The sequence below is a fragment of the Choloepus didactylus genome, chromosome 1, assembly GCF_015220235.1.
Source record: "Choloepus didactylus isolate mChoDid1 chromosome 1, mChoDid1.pri, whole genome shotgun sequence".
Taxonomy (NCBI): domain Eukaryota; kingdom Metazoa; phylum Chordata; class Mammalia; order Pilosa; family Megalonychidae; genus Choloepus; species Choloepus didactylus.
Genome location: NC_051307.1, coordinates 219,183,187 through 219,201,274, shown reverse-complemented (window position 1 = coordinate 219,201,274; position 18,088 = coordinate 219,183,187). Strand labels below are relative to the sequence as shown.

General features: G+C 39.1%; 1 protein-coding gene across 11 annotated transcripts in view; it reads left to right on the top strand.

The window, feature by feature from the left end:
* Positions 1 to 16,037, top strand: part of MAGI1 (membrane associated guanylate kinase, WW and PDZ domain containing 1) — a 712,862-nt gene extending 696,825 nt beyond the window's left edge. For 7 of the 11 annotated variants that reach the window (XM_037799909.1, XM_037799906.1, XM_037799902.1 and 4 more), the window contains 5 exons: positions 4,641 to 4,734; positions 4,870 to 4,930; positions 6,481 to 6,624; positions 9,658 to 9,796; positions 13,796 to 16,037. In XM_037799909.1, coding sequence (XP_037655837.1) covers positions 4,641 to 4,734; positions 4,870 to 4,930; positions 6,481 to 6,624; positions 9,658 to 9,796; positions 13,796 to 14,547 — 1,190 coding nt within the window. In that variant the 3' untranslated portion in view covers positions 14,548 to 16,037. The other 4 variants (XM_037799917.1, XM_037799914.1, XM_037799913.1 and 1 more) reach the window with 2 other exon arrangements.
* Positions 16,038 to 18,088: the final 2,051 nt, after the last annotated feature.

The following is an 18,088-nucleotide window of genomic DNA, read 5'->3' as shown; positions in this document are numbered from 1 at the left end:
GCGTTAGGAAGATGCACACTTGTTTGGGTTGTGCTCAGAACCTGCTCTGATTTCACGTCTTCCTCTAGCTCATGCTGCCTAATTCTTTTTCCTTGTTGCACATCACCTCATTCTTTTTCCAACTTCACTTCACACAGCCTATAGTTTCCCTTCCTCCATTTCCCCCATTCTTCTCTCACCTCTATCTCTGCCATCCCCCTCCAGCAAACACTCCAAAACAGGACTCACTTTTATTTGGCATTAGTGTGTTGTTAGAAGACCTGCCTTCAGATCCTGGGCAGGCCAAGATCAGGACCATCCTGACCTTCTCTGTTTTCACCATCTTTGGGACAAGGGGGAGGGGGAAGCAAAACCTTCTCTCCTTTGAGACATGGACAAGCGTTACTACATATGTAATGGCAGCCTAGAAAGGCCCAGACAGCAGGTGAATATCCTGAATATGCGCTTGAAATTTGACAAGTCAAACCACGCAGGCCTCCTGCACCTGCTGTTGTTGAAAGCCCTATGAAGTCTGGTTGAGGGTGAGACTTTCATCAGACAGAGTAGACCCTGACCAAGCCAGGCTAACATGGAAGCATCAAGTAGAATCAAATTAAGATAACGAAAATATTTATGAGCTTAAAAATATATTACTTAAATTATGACCTTAAATTTGTACTTCAGAGCATTCCGATTTAAAGTATTTGCTTATATAGGAGAGAAGGCTTGGCAATACAGATATTGTTATTTCCACAGCAAAGGCCTAGAATAGTGTAAGTTTAAATCCATTAGTAGGAGGCACGGTGGCTACAATAGCTAGCTTACACTCGGACACGAGGAACAGGGTTACAACCAGACATGTTTTAAAAGGCTCCCAAAATTTTTCACATATTCCTTCCTTCAAATATTTCTTACATATGTATTTACACTAAAACATTTATGAAAGGAATGATTGTATCTTTTGCTGATTTGCTTGGCTTTGTACTATGGATTCTACAAGGGAGGCTAAGGATGTTAAGATGAGAACAAGTTTAGAAAATTGTAATTGCTTGTCACGGAACTATATTGAAACCAGGATAATCACTCCTGATTTAGAACAGGACCATGATCCTGTCTTGAGAGCTAGGATATGATCTTCTTCATACATGATTGCTATGGAAGGTGTAGTAATAACCATTTTGATTCTCTGAGAGAGCTAAAATAGGTCTAAACACTTTTTAGAAAAGTGTGTATGGTAGTTTCTGTAATTACAGTAAAAATATCTAATGTATCCATTTTTCTTGGGGTTTTAAAAGTCAAGTACATTGAAACCCCTTTTAATATTGCTGCTGGAAGGCCAGGGCACTTGTACTCTTGTTTCATTTCAGGCCCTCCTTTTGTAGTTTTTCTATTATATGGGGCAAATTTTGCTTCAGGATAGAGCTGTAAATTTGTGATAATGGGCTTCATCTCTACGTTTTGAAAGGCTAGAGAGCATTGCAGCAGATACAATCTTGGTTTATTCCAAGTGAAGACCAAAAAGTTCATTAAAATAAGTATAACTTTATTGCTAATATAAAAGCCTCCTGAAAATCTAGGATGTGCTAAAAATTATTTTGCTGCTCTGAAAATGACCCAGGAAATCTAGAAGTCGAGCAGGGTATTTTGCATTTTAATTAATCTATGATACTGTGCTTAATGAAGTTGATACTTTTATACAGTATGATAAAACATTGCTTACTTTTATATACCAGTTAGATTCTGACACATAATTCTCCTGTAAACAGAATAAGACTAAAAGTTAATTGTGGAGGCTATGAAGTCTGGCTCTGGGTTTAATTCCCTGTTCCTCTACCTGTTCTCTGGGCAACCTTGGTCATATTACTTACCTTTTCTAAGCCTCAGTGTTCCAATCTGTAAAATGGGGATAATAATTGCACCTATTTCATTAAGTTGTAAGAATTATGTGAAGAACATGTGGTCATGCACTTAGCAGAGTGTTTGGCATATTATGAGTGATCAAAAGTGGTGGTGGTTCATAAACTGTGGAAGACAATGAAGGAGAAAAATTCAGAGAGCTCAAGTAGACATGTACATATTAAATGTTAATAAATTCTTGAAGTTAAGCTTCAACCCAAAAAAAAGATTTGCATAGAAATCTAAGTGGAAAAAATAACAAATAAAGGAAAATTAATAAAGGAATTATATTTCTACATGTATTGAGTATATCTCATCAAATCATGTAAGCAGCAGAAATATAAAAATTGTTAAAGAATAGGCATCTCATCTGCCTAGAAAACTCTGGCTACCAACAGTGCCCAGGAACTCTAAAGGGAAACTTCTATACAATTCAATAATTATAATCACTTTTAATTACAAGGGAATGTTCTTTCTGGTATCTGGATTATGATTTCCCCATGGCCCAAACAATCTTGTGATTTCCTAGAGAGTCTCCATAAAATTAATTATAACAAACAATATGAAGTTCATTAAAGGACCCATATATGTGTTTGTGAAAGTTTTGGCAAACCATATTGACAGGCTGTGCAGCCTATTTTTATAATGGAGCGCATTTTATGAAATACCATTTGTATTTATTACCTTGATTTTGCAGTTAACTGCCCTTGAATGGGAGGGATATGAAGGAGTTAGTGTCTGTCCAAAGGCTCTGAAAAAACGATTTTGTTGTTTCAACATTATAATGGCAATCATAAAAAACGCACTAATAATATGCTTTTAATATTGCAATAACTAATAAATTTATGCAACCAATAAAAATATGCTAATCATTTTTTGAGCCATTTTTATGTGCTGGGCACTATCCCAAATATTTTCTTCTCAGGAAATTTTTGTACCCATTCTCTTAGATACTTCTGTTATCAGCAGTGTGCAGATGAAGAAACTGAAGCCCAGAAAGTTTAACTTTGCTTAATTCTCTGCCAGAAACTCTCAGAGCCTCAGATCTAAAGCTAGATGGCCAGATAGCCAGACTCCAGAATCTGACCATTAAGCTAAACTGTTTTTCAAAAAGCTTGAGAAACACTGTGTCCTCCATTTGGAGGGTCTCAGGACATATTGTCGTATTAACACTCTGGGTTTTTATGGCTGTAATATAAAATCTTAAGTCATATTTCAACCTTCTCATTTTGCAGAGAGTTTAAATAACTTATACAAGTTCCCACAGTAATAAATAAAAAGCATAAGTAGCAAGGTTGTAGTAACAGTAAATCTGTATTGGGTGCTCACTTTTTGTCAGGCACTGTACTAAACATTTCATGTACACTTACCTATGAGAGGGGAATTATCATCATCATCCCTTTTTATCAAATCAGGAATATAATGTACACAGTTATAAGTGGGGAGAGGGGGATTTTGAACCTGGGTTTGAATCTCCAGGTCAGGTGTTTAACTACTATGTGTAATGAAAATAAGATAGCAGGAAGCCACACCCAAGCTGAATAATGTCCTTAGGAAATTAAAATGTAAGATAGGCCACAAATAGTTGGATTTGAGGCCCGTCTTTTGTCCCAGGACTCCAGTGGGGAGAGATGTATTCCAGGCATCCCAGTTCAGAACACTGAATGTTCATTTTCCCATTGGAACCTTGTTATACATGATGAGTAGATAAAGGTATTCAACAAATTTTGAGGGGCCTGATTTGAGCCATAAGACTCCCGGAAACTTCAAGACTTCATGGTATGCTCTGAATTAAATGGGCATTTACAGGCTACTCTGAGAACCTAATCATCACATTTAGCATTTTCTCGATTAGAAAATTTATATCAAGTCCAAAAATATTCAAAGTGCTACTTGCGCATAGTTTGTTGCCACCTGCCTTAATCTTAATATAGAGATAATTAATAAAAGAACACATAACAGTTCTATATATGTGATTAAATTTTAATATATGCATCTTGGTGTGCAGTTTATAGGCACACACATGAGTGTTTTCAGATTCTGGATCTCCAAATTTCTGGAGATTAATGAAGTTGCTTATGAATGTGGTTAGTGGAGAAGAAACTCAATTTACATAAGAATATAATCATATTCATTACATTAGGGTGGCTTCATGATTTATTGAACTTATATTTACAAACTCTGGTTCTAGCTAATGCAAGTTATAAAATTAATCTTTCATGAGCAACACTAGATGAGATCTGTCAAGAATTTCACATTTTCAGTTGTGCTTCGTTAATAGTGATGGGGAAGAAAGTGGATATTGTGTGTGTGTTTAACAAGATGTTAGCACACTTCGTATTGTAATATTCCCATGGGGAAATCAAGTAGACTCACTAAGTTTTCTCATAAATTACAGGAAATGTTCGCAGTGACATTTTTTATCATCTTGTAAAATTCTGGAAAATAATTCTGGTGGGGTGCAGTGTTTTGACGGGACTGCCATTTTGAAGTGGCAGGGGAGACATGAGAGACACCTGTCTTGTAGCATTTTCTTTCACAAACTCATCATTTCATTTGCAGGGATGTCTGGTTGGGAGGAGGATAATGGAGGTATCTGTGGCCCACATCAGAGAAGATCTTAGAATGGTTCTTTCAATTCCTAATTGCTAGAAATTCGAGTCAGAACAGCTTGAAATACTTATGGAGGTGCCACATCTGTCATTCAGTTTTGACAGTGTGCTCTCCAGGGCCTTCATTTCTTTGTGCTCTGTCTCACTCTGCAGAGTCCTCAAATGCTACCTTGCTAACGAATGCCGAGAAGATCGCCACCATCACCACTACGCACGCCCCCACTCAGCAAGGGGCCCAGGAGACAAGGTCAGACAAGACTGGGGTTTCTTTTGTTAGTTTAAAGGGGAGATAAGTTCCTCCTGGTATGACAAAGCCCATCCTTGATTCCTTCTCCATTTCTCCATGGATTGCTCTTTACGTTTCTTTCTCTCACTTTGGCAGGAATACCACCAAACCAAAGCAGGAATCGCAGTTTGAGTTCAGAGCACCCCAGGCCACACAGGTGAGGGCTGCTTCTCTTTTTTTCTCTGTGTACTTTGCACATTTCATTCCAAGTTTCTAAAGTTGTTTTTAGAAGATTTTTTTCTTTATTTTTTTAATCTTATTTGTTATTGTAGAATATAACATGTATACATAGAAGTGATAACTTTCTGAGTGCAATCTAACAAATTAGCAAATTTCAAATAATATTATAGGCTACAGTTCCACGTTTCAGTTATTTCCTTATTATGAAATATAACATATATACAAAAGTAATATCTTTCAAAGTATAATTTAACAAGTAGATATATAGGAAATTTCCAAAGTAATTATGAGTTATAGTACCATAGTTTCAGTTATTTCCTTACTGTGAAATCTAACATATATACAAAAAGCTATAGCTTTCAAATTACAATTTAGCAAGTAGCTGTAGAACAAATTTCAAAGGCTGCTATGGGTTACAGTTCCACCATTTCTATTCCTTCCAACTGTTCTAATACCCTAGCAACTAAGAAAAAGAAAATTATATATATTCAGTATTTATAATCCTTTGTTAAATTCCATCCTCTCTGTTGCTATCCCCTCCTCTAGTTTAATCACTTTCCCGATCTTCAGGGATATATAAGCAGTGACCACCCTAACCTGTTCATGTTGAAAAGGGGTGTCAACTTTTTGAGCAAAGGGGACACATCTACTTGATATTCTTGAAGAGGCTGTTGCTTCTGGGTTTGGGGACTTAGCTGGCATAGGAGCACTCTGAAGAATTTAAGTAAGAAGATATTTTTGGAAAGATGCCCTTGATTAAAATAAATACCCTTTGAAAGGTAATTTACCAAATATGTACTCACATTTGGTTGCTTACATTTGGTTGTCTAGGAAAGTATTCCTAAATACCTTTTTCCGGGGTAGGGGGGTGGAGGGGATGTGGAGGCAAGGGGGAAAGCAAAAGAAAAAGCTGTAGTTGTCACAAGGATTAGCTATCGGAGAAAGAGCAAAGCAGCTAGTATTTACTCATAGTGTTCGTAAACTTTTGCATGCCAAGAAAATGTCTTTTTGATAAGGAAAGGCTCAGACTTGTGAATTTCAGGTGAGACCCATAGATCTAAATGCATATCTCTCAGGATTGCAGTCGTTTGCAGTGGAGAATATTCAAGAAAAACAGGTGAAACAAATTTGGGAAACATTGGGTGATGCAAAGTATAAGTAGGTTACTTTTTACTGCCTTCTCAAAGCTTTTAAGGTCCCTTAGTGATTCTGGAGGGGAACTGCTCCCTGCTGTGTGGAGGAGGTTTGTTGGTGTCATGATAATGGACACCACACTGACATTTATCAGGCATGAGGCATGGGGGCTGAGCATCCAGCAGTGCGTGGGACAGTAGCACAAAGTGAAGAATTTTCCTGCCTCAAATGTCAATTGCCTCTCTACTGAGAAGCCATTGAGAATCACCAAGAGGCGGGTAGGGACTGCCATTTTGCCAAATCAGCATAGCAGGGAACGTTTGGAGGAAATGGAGAGAAATGTGGGGGGAAATAATTTCTCCCAGAATGACTGCATGTAATTTCTTTCAATAGGAGCAAGATTTTTACACTGTGGAACTGGAAAGAGGAGCCAAGGGATTTGGCTTTAGTCTTCGAGGGGGCCGAGAGTACAACATGGACCTCTATGTTCTGCGCTTAGCAGAGGACGGTCCTGCAGAAAGGTGTGGAAAGATGAGGGTAAGTAGAAAGAGGCATCTGGAGTAGGGTAAATAAATCATCTGCAGTGACTTTTTGGTTTTGATAGTGGTAACATATAATGCAAAATGTGCCATTTTAACCATTTTTTTAAAAATGTGCATTTTCAGCTTAATTCCATTACCAAGAATTTTTCATGACCTCAAACATACGCTCTGTACCCATTAAGCAGTAACTCCCCATTCCTCCCTCCACCTGGTCCTGGTAGCCTCTAACCTACTTTCTGTCTCTATGAATTTGAATATTGTAGTTGTTTCGTATTAAGTGGTATCCTACAATATTTATTCTTTGATGTCTGGCTTATTTCTCTCAGCATAATGATTTCTAGACTCATCCAGATTATAGTATGTATCATACTTTGTTTCTTTTTATGGCTGAATAATATTCTACTGTATGTTTATACCACATTTTGTTTATCCATTCATCAGTTGGTGGACACTTGGGTTGTTTCCATCTTTTGGCAATTGTGAATAATGCTGCTATGAACATTGGATACCAGTATCTGTTTGAGTCTCTGTTTTCAATTATTTTGGATATATAGAAGTAGAATTGCTAGGTAATTCTATGTTTAACTTTTGGAGGAACCACAGCACTCTTTTCCACAGTGGTGGCACCATTTTACATTCCCACCAGCAGTACATGAAGGTTCCAGTTTCTCCACATCCTCACCAGCCCTTATTATTTATTATTTTCTGTTTGTTTTTTTTTTTAATTATAGCCATCCTAATACAAATGAGGTGGTAGCTCATTGTGATTTTGATTTGCATTCCCCTGATGATGTTGAGCATCTTTTCATATACTTACTGGCCATTAGTATATGTTTTTTGGAGAAATGTCTAAATCCTTTGCCTGCTTTTAATGGAGTTGTCTTTTTGTTGTTGAGTTTGCAGTGACTTCTTAATATGTATGGTTAGAGTCTTCATGTTGACAAGAATTACATTTTCTACATCTTTCCAGATAGTTTAAATGCATGACTCCTGTCCTCACATAATTTAGTTGTAGCTGCTACAGTTGGGTGAGCTCTTCCAATACTTTGAGGTTCAATAAAGGATTAAAAACACTTACAAACTTAACATGGATGTATTCTGAATCCCATTTTCCCTGGTTTTTCTGTTGACTCCCATGAGGAAGCACATCACTTCACAGGAATTCCTGTGTTCCCCAGTATGCTCAGAAAGCCAGAAAGCCACATGGCCCTGTAGATGCTGGGTGGGGAGCTCCATTCCTTCTCTGGCCAGTCACCAGCTCTCTTACCCTTACCCCAAAGATAGTGACTGTGCCTCAGCAGAGTCATATATGGAGCATGAATAGCCAAGATTGCTCTATAGTAGTCAATGCTGAAAAATGTAAATGCACAAATACCAAAAGTCCACTCTACTGCCAAGTTCAGATATCTGATATCTGTTACTGTGTATGAATGTTTCTCTCTCCTGGGAAAATTAGATGATTAAGGGGGGGAAATCATCTACTCATAATAGACAGGTCACATAAATTGAGACAGAAGCAATAGTTTGCAAATAATTAAAAGAAATCAAGGCAGTCAGATTGGGAAAGGAAAAAGGGAAAGAAATTGGGCCTGAGAATAAAGAAAGAAAAAGTAACCAACAGGGTGGGGAACTAAAGCTCTTGTGCTTAAGGTGCAATCATGATCTTTTAAGTTTCTTCAGAATGAATTTTGTAACTAGATTGTTTTAATTGAGAAAACAGACTATGAATATAGTTTTTAAAAAAATAAACAGTAAAAAGTGAAATATAATAAAAATATAGTTTCCAGGTTCAGACAGTGTAGTGTACTGGTTTCTTATATACCCTTCCTCAAATAATTTGTGTATATACAAGTGAAGATATATTCAAGCATACATTCCTTTTGCTTAAATTTCAAACATGAGATATGCTTCCTTTTGCTTTGCCTTGCAATCCCTTGCATTCTTGATGGGATGAAATATTATTATCATAATATTTTGTATAATGCTATATAGTTTCCAAGACATATTGACTTGTATTATGTGATTTGATCCCCACAAGTTGGTAGATGCAAGTGTTATCATCCCTTTATTCAGATGAGGAGGTACACACCAAGAGGTCAAGGGACTTAAGCAAGATCACTTGGCTGACGAGTGATAGGAGTCAGATTCAAGGCTTTATATGCCAGTGCCCGTGCCTTTCCTTTTTTACCTTTTAGAATATAAGCTTCATGGGAGCAGGGATCTGGCCCTGTTTAATGCTTTATCTCCAGTGCCTAGAATGGTGGCTGATACACAGTAAATATTGCAGTCAGTGTGTCGGCTGGGGCCACAGGCTCATCTGAGGTCTCAACCCTGGAAGGTGTCTTCAAAGCTTACTCACATGGTTGTTTTAGGATTCAGTTTCTTTTGGCTGTTGGGCTGAGGTCTTCAGTTCCTCCCTGAGTATTGGCTGGAGGTTACACTTCACTCCTTACCATGGGCCTCCAGAGGGCAGCTCACAGCATAGCATCTGGATTCCGTCAGAACAAACAATGAGAGAGAAGAGGCTAAGCAAGACAGAAACCAGTATCGTTTGTAACCTGACCTCTTGACTGACATCCCATCATGTTTTCCGTATTCTTTTTGTTAGAAGCTGGTCACAGGTTCAGCCCACATTCAAAGTGAGGGGACTGCACAAGAGCATGAATACAAGAAAGTGGGGATCATTGGAGGTCATCTTAGAAGTTTCCTACCACATCTTCATTCCCTCAACAGTTAATATTCCCTTTTACTGCTTTAATTTTTCTCCTTAGCATTTATCACTATCTAACATACATGTATTTTTCTTATTTTGTTTATTGTCTTTCCCCATTAATATGTAATCTCCACAATGGCAAGGATTTTTTTCCCCTTCCCTGTCCTTAGCAATAGAAGAATTTCTGCAGTATAACAGATGCTCAATAAACATTTGGCACATCAATAAATGAAAGAATTTTAAATTGTAAAGGACTTCAATAACTGCTGGAAACCCTTCGTGACCTGCTCACTTTGTTTTTTCTTGCTTCGGTAGATTGGCGATGAAATTTTAGAAATCAATGGCGAGACCACCAAAAACATGAAGCATTCTCGGGCTATAGAGCTGATTAAAAATGGTGGTCGCAGAGTGCGTCTGTTTCTGAAGCGAGGAGACGGCTCCGTACCAGAATATGGTGGGTCAAACTATGAAAACATTCCTTCCTTCCCTGGCATGACTCCATGAATTTGTCTCCAGAACTGCAACAGGAAATTCTTTTTGTTTCCCCTGTTCACCAGTGTCTTACCAGCCTTCCCACCATGTGATTATTTGCCTCGCTTGTTCTGAAATCGCTACACATTTCATCCTTTTGCTTGCTTACGTGGACTGGGGCATGGCCTAAGACAAGATCTTTATAGCCCCCTTTCTGATAATCAGAGAGAACATTTTGTCTAGTCCGACCAAGAGCGAAGGAATGTTTGTTTGAACTGTGCCAAACTGTTTCTCAGATACAATTGTTAGCACAAAATGACTATACTCCTTTTTAAGAAGCAGGAAAGCAGGTTTCCTGAGTGATATATTGAGGCACAATTTTTTTTTTTTCCTTTTTGGTTACTTGATGTCTTTATTTAAGAGGCATGAAATCTTGACATGATTTTGTGGCTTTGCTTACCTCCTTTATGTTCTGTGTACAGCTCTTCTCTGTCCCCTCCGACTGGTCCCTTTACCCCAGATCAGACCACATGAGCCCTCTACTATGGATAAAAAAAAACTGTTGATATATTAGCCATATGTTTTTAAATGATAAAGGGTGAAATAGATTCCCAGTGCTCATCATGAGGGAAACATGCTTCTATACCTTTCCTTTGAGGAAAGCCAGGTTATACATAGAGTTCCTTTGTCATATCTGTAGACATGATTTGAATAGATGGCAATGATCTTTACATAGCTTAGTGTTCTGGTGGAAAAATATTGTATATTATAAGAATTATGTCCTATTTATTTGAGATTCTTGTTTAAAATTAAGGAGAAAAAAAAAAGCTATGCCCTAGATGTAGGGCTTTTTTTCCCCAACCAAAGGTCTACAAAAGTTTCTATAGAAACTGTGATTGAATGGTCCCCATATACGTTGGTCCCCTTTATTAGGGATTTATCTGTTATCACCCTGTTCTCTGAAAGTGACTGCATAATTCCCAGTTGCATTTTTGGACTTGATGAGATGCTTCATTCAGAAGCAACTCAAGGAGTTGTTGAGCTCCTTTGAAGGGCAGCTTTCCCAGGTGTTGGACATGCATACAGGTGCAAAATGCAGGGCATCTAAGGTGAGGGGCTGGGATCAAGTGAGGCCCCTTTACACATGGCCAACCACGCTGGAAGTATTTTGTCAACAATAAGATGCACTGACTTTGCACTGTACTAAATTTCTGACCAGTAGGTGTATAGATGCCACTGAAACTGTGTAACATTGTCTCCCTTTTTTTGTCTTTCCTATGCTTCTGTTGGATGTAATATTTCATTTGCGAGTCATCGTCAGTAACCTGTGTACCTTCTCAAAAACCTATGTCTGTTGCACCGAGGATGAAAATCCAACACTAAACAAATGTTCTTTGGGCTAAAAAATAAAGATCATTTAAATGCATGGTTGTCCAAGAAGGGTTGAACATGCCAGGGTTGTGCTGCTGTAAAGTTCCCATGTATCATTTGGACTAAATCTCTCTAATTCTGTTGATTAGAGTTACATATGGGTTATAATATGTTAAGTTCCAATATTTTTCTGACTTAATTGGAACCTGCTTCTCTGTGAGGCTATTTTTGTAATGAGTTTTTGTACTTAATTTAACTGCCGCGGTCTTTGGGGAGGGAGGGAACTTTGTTCTTTTGTTGTTTACTGTTAATGCTCTCTTACGCCAGCCTGTCATTGTTCCAGGTGTTTGAAAAAAAAAGAGGATGCATCCATTGTCTGGGTTCTCGAGTCACTTTATGGCTGTCTAAACGTCACTGTTCTGACTGCAGTCTCTGCAGCCTTATTTGAGTGTTGCCTTAGACTGTCTGACTGGACAAATAAACTTTCTTTGCCCTATGTTAACAAATGCAGATTATTTTTTCTTTCCTCTTTGTTATAGGGAATCTAAATGTTCAACTTTTTCTCTTTCTCTCTTTCTCTTTCTCTCTGACTGTTCTTGGTGCTGGGCCCTCCCTTCCACAGCGATGATCCCTCCTAATATCGCTGCATGTATGAGAAATGAAAAGCTCGGGGAGGCTTGCTTCTACCTTATGGGCCATAATCAAACTACGGTTTGTAGCTCAATCAATACTAGGTGTTTCTGTGCTGTGGCCTAATTTCCTCATTGTTTCTGCTTAGCTCTATTTTGATATGTTTGGCAATTCATTCTGAGCACCCTGCGTTCTTTGAATTGTAAGTACACCGCTGACCCTGTCAAAGTCTTGCTCTCCCTTGTCTTAAAAGTAGGGGTAAGAAACTCCAAGGTTAGGTTGAAGGACCTTCCCGCACCCAAATCTTAAAATGGCTTTAATTCTAGGAGCCCACTCAACATGTAGAAAGAACCTTACATCACAGAGCTCTTATCCACTAAGGTTAATAAGCCTTTGCTAGACAGGATGATGAGGTTTCCTGGATGATGATTTATCTGTCAGCAAACTGCAGCCCATGGGACAAATCCTGTCCCAGATTGGTTTTGTAAATAAAGTTTTATTGGCACTCAGCCACACTCATGTCTTTCAAGTATTGTCCACAGCTGGTTTCACACAACAGCAGAGTTGAATAGCTGTGACAGAGACCCCATGGCCCACAAGGACAAAAATATTTTCTATCTGGCCCTTTACAGAAAAAGTTTGCCAACCCCTGCTCTAGAGTATATTCCAAGTTTTGTTAAGCCCACCCTAGGTGTTGGGAGAACATTCATGAAACATGTTAATTGTTTAATGTTGACCTTGTTGCCTCATGAAAGATCCTTAAAGGACACCCACAATTCCCTCGTCCCTGTGACTTCACACTGGCCAGCCCTCCACACTTGCAGCATATCATTTCTGGGTACCTTCCCTGGAATGGAATGAATGGAATGATGTGTACGACTTGGGTGTAGGTGCAACAATCCATTCCTGCTTTGAACAGAGCCCTCATAGATTCAGGTGCCACCTGTAATATTTGCAGTGTCATTTCAAATAGCTTGATAGCAATAAATGAGAACCCTCATGGGCTGCCCTGTTTTTAATTGTACAGGCATCTTGCTGTTATTAGATGCTGTTAAGTGGCTCTATAGCTTGTAAATGCAATTATGGCTGCTTTGCATATCATGAAGAAAAGTGCCTCTAAACTTAAAGATGTGAACATGTGTGCCCAACACCCTCTCTTCCTCTCTGTTTTAGCTATCAGAAGACTCCACATTTTAAGAAACAGTTCCATATTTTTAAACTTACACAGAAGTAGAGAAAATAATTCAGTAACATACACAAAAGTAGAGTGGTTTAATGGATCGTCATGTACATTGCACTCACATTTGCCAGGCACCGACATCTGGCCAACATTTTGCCTCTCTAGTTCCCTTTCCTTGCCACCCTGGGTAGATTTCTTAATTGACGTATACTTTGCATACAGTGAAATGCATAAATCCTGAGTGTGCAACACAATGAATTTTTACCTCTATGTACATTCATTTAATCACCACCCAGATCAAGACAGTCTATTTCCATACCTCCAGAAAGTTCCTTTAAGTCCCTCCAGATCAGTACCCCAGATTACCTTTAGGTAAATCAAGACAGATGTTCTGGAAAGACTGTTTTCTTTCATTGGGTGGGGGAGGAGTGAGCGGGGGAGGAGGTTGGTGGGTAGAGAAAGAACAACAGTAGTTAAGGTGGGGAGGTCTTGATACTTCTAGACAGGCTATTTGGGTTATGCCTTTAAAGACTAAAATTATGATTGATTTTTTAAGTTCTTTAATGATCTATGCCTTGAGTGTGGAGAATAGGCTCAATGCTGAAAGCCTAGTTTATACTAGTTGGTAACCCTAACTAGTTGCAGTTACACTTAAATTAACCAAGATTCAGTTGGCTTCAATTCTGACTGCTTTAACAGCTCTTTGTTTATTGTGACTAATGGGATCTCAAGTGTGGGTACGGTGACAGGAGCCAAAATCCCTTTGTACCAAACTGTTGTTCTCGTTCGTTTTCCTTGCAGACCCCAGCGGCGACCGGAACGGCCCCTCCACCGGTCCACAAGGTGTTCCGGAAATGAGAGCCGGGCAGGCCGACCGCCGACAGCATTCATCATTGGAGTCCAGTTACCCACCCGATCTTCACAAATCATCACAGCATGGGGAAAAGCGGGCACACGTGAAAGACCCAAAAGGCAGCAGAGAGCACAGCAGACAACCCAATGAACACCACACATGGAATGGAACTTCTAAAAAACCCGACAGTGCAACATGTCGGCCCAAGGACCGGGCCCCAGAAGGACGAAGAGAAACACAACCTGAGCAGATGGTCACCAACGGGCCCAAGAGGAGATCTCCAGAGAAGCGGAAGGAAGGCACCCGGAGCGCTGACAATACTTTGGAAAGGCGAGAGAAGCATGAGAAGAGAAGAGAGGTTTCTCCTGAGAGGAGACGAGAACGGTCACCTACCCGCAGAAGAGACGGCTCCCCCAGCCGGCGGAGGAGGTCTCTCGAAAGACTCTTGGATCAGAGAAGATCTCCAGAGCAAAGGAGAGGGAACTCGCCTGAAAGGAGAGCGAAATCGACAGACCGGAGGCGGACAAGGTCCCCTGAGAGAAGGAGAGAGCGGTCACTTGAGAAAAGGAACAGAGAGGACAAAGTCAGCCACCGCGAAAGGGAAGAGAGTCTGAAACAGGGTGCCGGCCGAAGTCCCAGACTTCCCCCGGAACAGAGGAGGCGACCTTACAAAGAATGTAGCACCGACCTCAGTATCTGAGACTCGGAACCACATTCCAACCTTTACCGTGTCAAAGGTTCTAAGAGGAAGGTCACAAACCTGAAATAATTTAGTTTTCTTACTCAATGAAGCATCTGACACCTAATGATCCTATGAATAGCAACAAACATTTTATGCATTTGAAATCTTATAAGAAAAAAATATATATGAAAGTGTTGTGCCTGATGTATAATATTAAAGAAAGTATTTTTAAATGCATATTATTTTGCAAATTATTTGCCAAATGCTGGCCCAAAGGGATATAAATTTTGTTTCTACATGAACTGTAGAGTTGTCAAGAATTGTTCCCTTTTTTGGGCAGTCTTTTTCTCTCCTGGTTAAATGGGGCTGTCGTTAATGTTCTCTTAAGTAAGGGAAATTATTGATTAAGTTTAATTAATTCAATAAGACTGTTATGTAGTGAGTTAGTGCTATACTGTAGTTAGGAACTTTTCTTAAAAGAACAAAAAGGCAAAGTTATATCAGTAACAGCTGAGGTCCCTTTGAGATGCATTAGGATTGCCGATGACCCTAAAGTTAAGCAAGCTGTTTGAAGACACTGCTATTGCAAATGAAGGATATTTATAGCAAAACCACACAGCACAAAGAAATCCTATGTTCTCGATTTTTTTAGTTGGCTCAGAAAACAGTTTGTACTCAGCCTCGCCCTAGAAAGGCACAGAGCCAAGGTTGGCCGCCATTACCCAAACCTAGCCCAAGCACAAATGGTCAGGTCCGTTAGCATCACCAACATCTAGTAAGATCTGATGAAAGCAGTCCCCCACAGCTCACCTAAAGAAGAAATGGACAAAAAGCGCCTTCTTTGTTGCCTTGTCTGATCTGATGCCGAATAGTAGAGGAAACGGGGGTCACCATTGCCCAGTTTCAGGGCATAAAAATCTCCAATACAGAACGTACATTCCTTCTGTTTAGCACAAGCCAGTGGTTGGCCTTTACCAAACTGGGGCTGAGAGAATGAGCCTTGGTGGGAGGAACCTTTCTGTTGGTATTTAAAGAAGTGACGATCACAGGGGTGCTCATTCTTAAACATACTAATTTCACTTTGAACAAAAATAAAAGTCTCCAGCATGATTGACGGGGAAGAAAGGCAATGGGTCTCAAAAGTTCTAGATCTGGTTGGGAAACCCGCGCCCTCATGACCCTGTCTTTGGACAGCAGAACAAAAACATAAGGAGTTTTCTTTTTAAAAGGACCCATTCTTTTGCTATCCGCAGGAGGTGTGGTTGGGTCTGCTGTAGCCCTGGGGTGTGGTTTAAATGGATTACTGCCTAGCTGAGCCAAAATGTTTGCTTGTACCTGTTGGACCACTACAGCAAACTGCTGCTTACAGTGCATTTTGTATTTCCATAGTACTGTTTGGCATTTTCCGTACAGACACAAAGCTTCACGAGTCAATCACTGTTGTTCCCATGGTACTGTAAAAAATGAAAAAAAAAAAAAAAAGGACAGAGAAAACCAGCCAATTGTGTGTACAGTTTAAAATTGTAATTAATAGAGCCTGTTGAAAAAAAATATCTTGCCTTTTCTTCTTGTATAAAAGAGAATTTATGACAAAAATTTAGGTGTGAGGAATGTGATGTGTTTATATTTCTGAATATGGAGCAAATTGATTCATGGGAATATATTTTAATGTAATCTAAATCAGGTATGTAAAGCTGTTTTAAAATGGGTGACTATATAAGTAATTATCTAAAGCTTTAGTTGGTTTGAATATCATCATTCCCTCCAGGGTGAGCTTGCTTGTGAATTATTAAGCAATTGTTTGCATTCTCTGTTTTTCACTCATTATATCTTACAGTGTGCTAAGGACTTAATGCTGTTTCTGTGTTGATGAAAAGCAGTATGTGGGCCAATTTTTTTATAAGACACTATGCACATATAAATATTACATTGTTCATAGCTTTATTTGACTTATGGTTTTATACATCACATTAGAATGAGTAGCTGTAGCCATGTGGACATTCACAAAACAAGTTCCTTTCCTGGAACAGACACAATGTACATTCTATAGCTAAAAAGGAGGGAAAAAGTCTGTGAATGTGATTTTTATTATCAAATAAAAGTTTTCCATACAAAGCATACATTGAGCTGTAGCAGTAAGGTTGAGGAAGAATACAATTGAACAATGTTCAGTTTCCTGCAAGCCAACTTGGAGATTTTATTCTGAAAGCTCCACTGCTAGGATTTGTCTATTTCTTGCAAAATCTGTGATGTTAAATGATTTATGCTCTAATTGTGGTCCAGATTTTTATATAAATGAAATCAAGGTGGATTTTTGGAGTACATCCTGAGGTTAACATCTTAATGTTTTACTTGTTGTCAGAGATGATGTTTGACATTTAAAATTCTATGTGCTACCCACCCGGGCTTTTCTCAGTCCTTGAAGACTTTTGGCGTGGTGATTTCATCTGAATTGCATACTTCAGATTTGCTTTGCAATTATTGTACTGTACAGGGACTATGCATTAAGCAGAAAGATATAGTTTTCTCTGAACTACTGTAACCTTAAATTGGAGACTGATTCTTGTGAGCCTACTTTCCCTAACCCCCACTTCATGTAATTGTCTTGATGAGAGATGATGGATGAGTATTTTGTATGATTAAATCAAATCATTTAGGAATTCCCCTCCACCTATTACACAGTTGATGCCTGAGAGAATGTCGGGGGTATGGGGGAGAACTCAACACCCTACTTGTATTTTTTAAGTTTCTTTTGTGAAAGATTTTTTAATGCATTTTTACTGTAAAAATACATGGAAATGTATGCATTCCACAACCACTGTTGCTTCTGGATTTATATCTTTCTTGTCTCCATATTGTCTCAAGCGTACCAGGGTCAAGTAATCATTTGAGGGTGCCTGACTCTAACTGGATGAAATATTACACCATTCTGTTGACAGAGAAGGGCTTTGCCCTGGTATAGAGCCTGGGTACTCAAAATGTGGTCACTGGACCAGCTGCCTCATCATCACCAGGGAGTCTGTTAGAAATGCAGAATCTCAAGCCCCACCCCAGACCTGAATCAGAAAGTGCACATATTAAGATCCCCAGGTAATTCATATGCACATGAAACTTTGAGAAGCGTTGTACAGTTTAGAACCCTGGTACTGAAAAACAATCCTGGCCAACCAAGAGTGTCATCACTTCCTCACTGTGTGATCTTGGGCAAATTACTTGACCTCTACTTAAGCCTCCGTTTCCTCATCTGTAAAGGGTCATCCCCTACAGAGTTAATGAAAATTGATGCAAAGTGCTTAGCACACCTCTGGCAGTCAAAATTGTGTTTGAAAGAGGATTTTCTGCATGTCAGTGGGCATTCTATTCCTTTTATTGACCTGGTAAAATTACCATTATTATTGGCAATTTTATTTGGCAGTCCAAATGAAGAAAATAAATATTTTCTCACTCTGTTAAAATGAGGAAGAAGACCTTCTGTTTTAATTATAAAATTAACAATGTGGTTCATGCTACCTCACAAGTATAATTCCACTTGCCAGTGTTTCAAAACGTGAAACCAAAA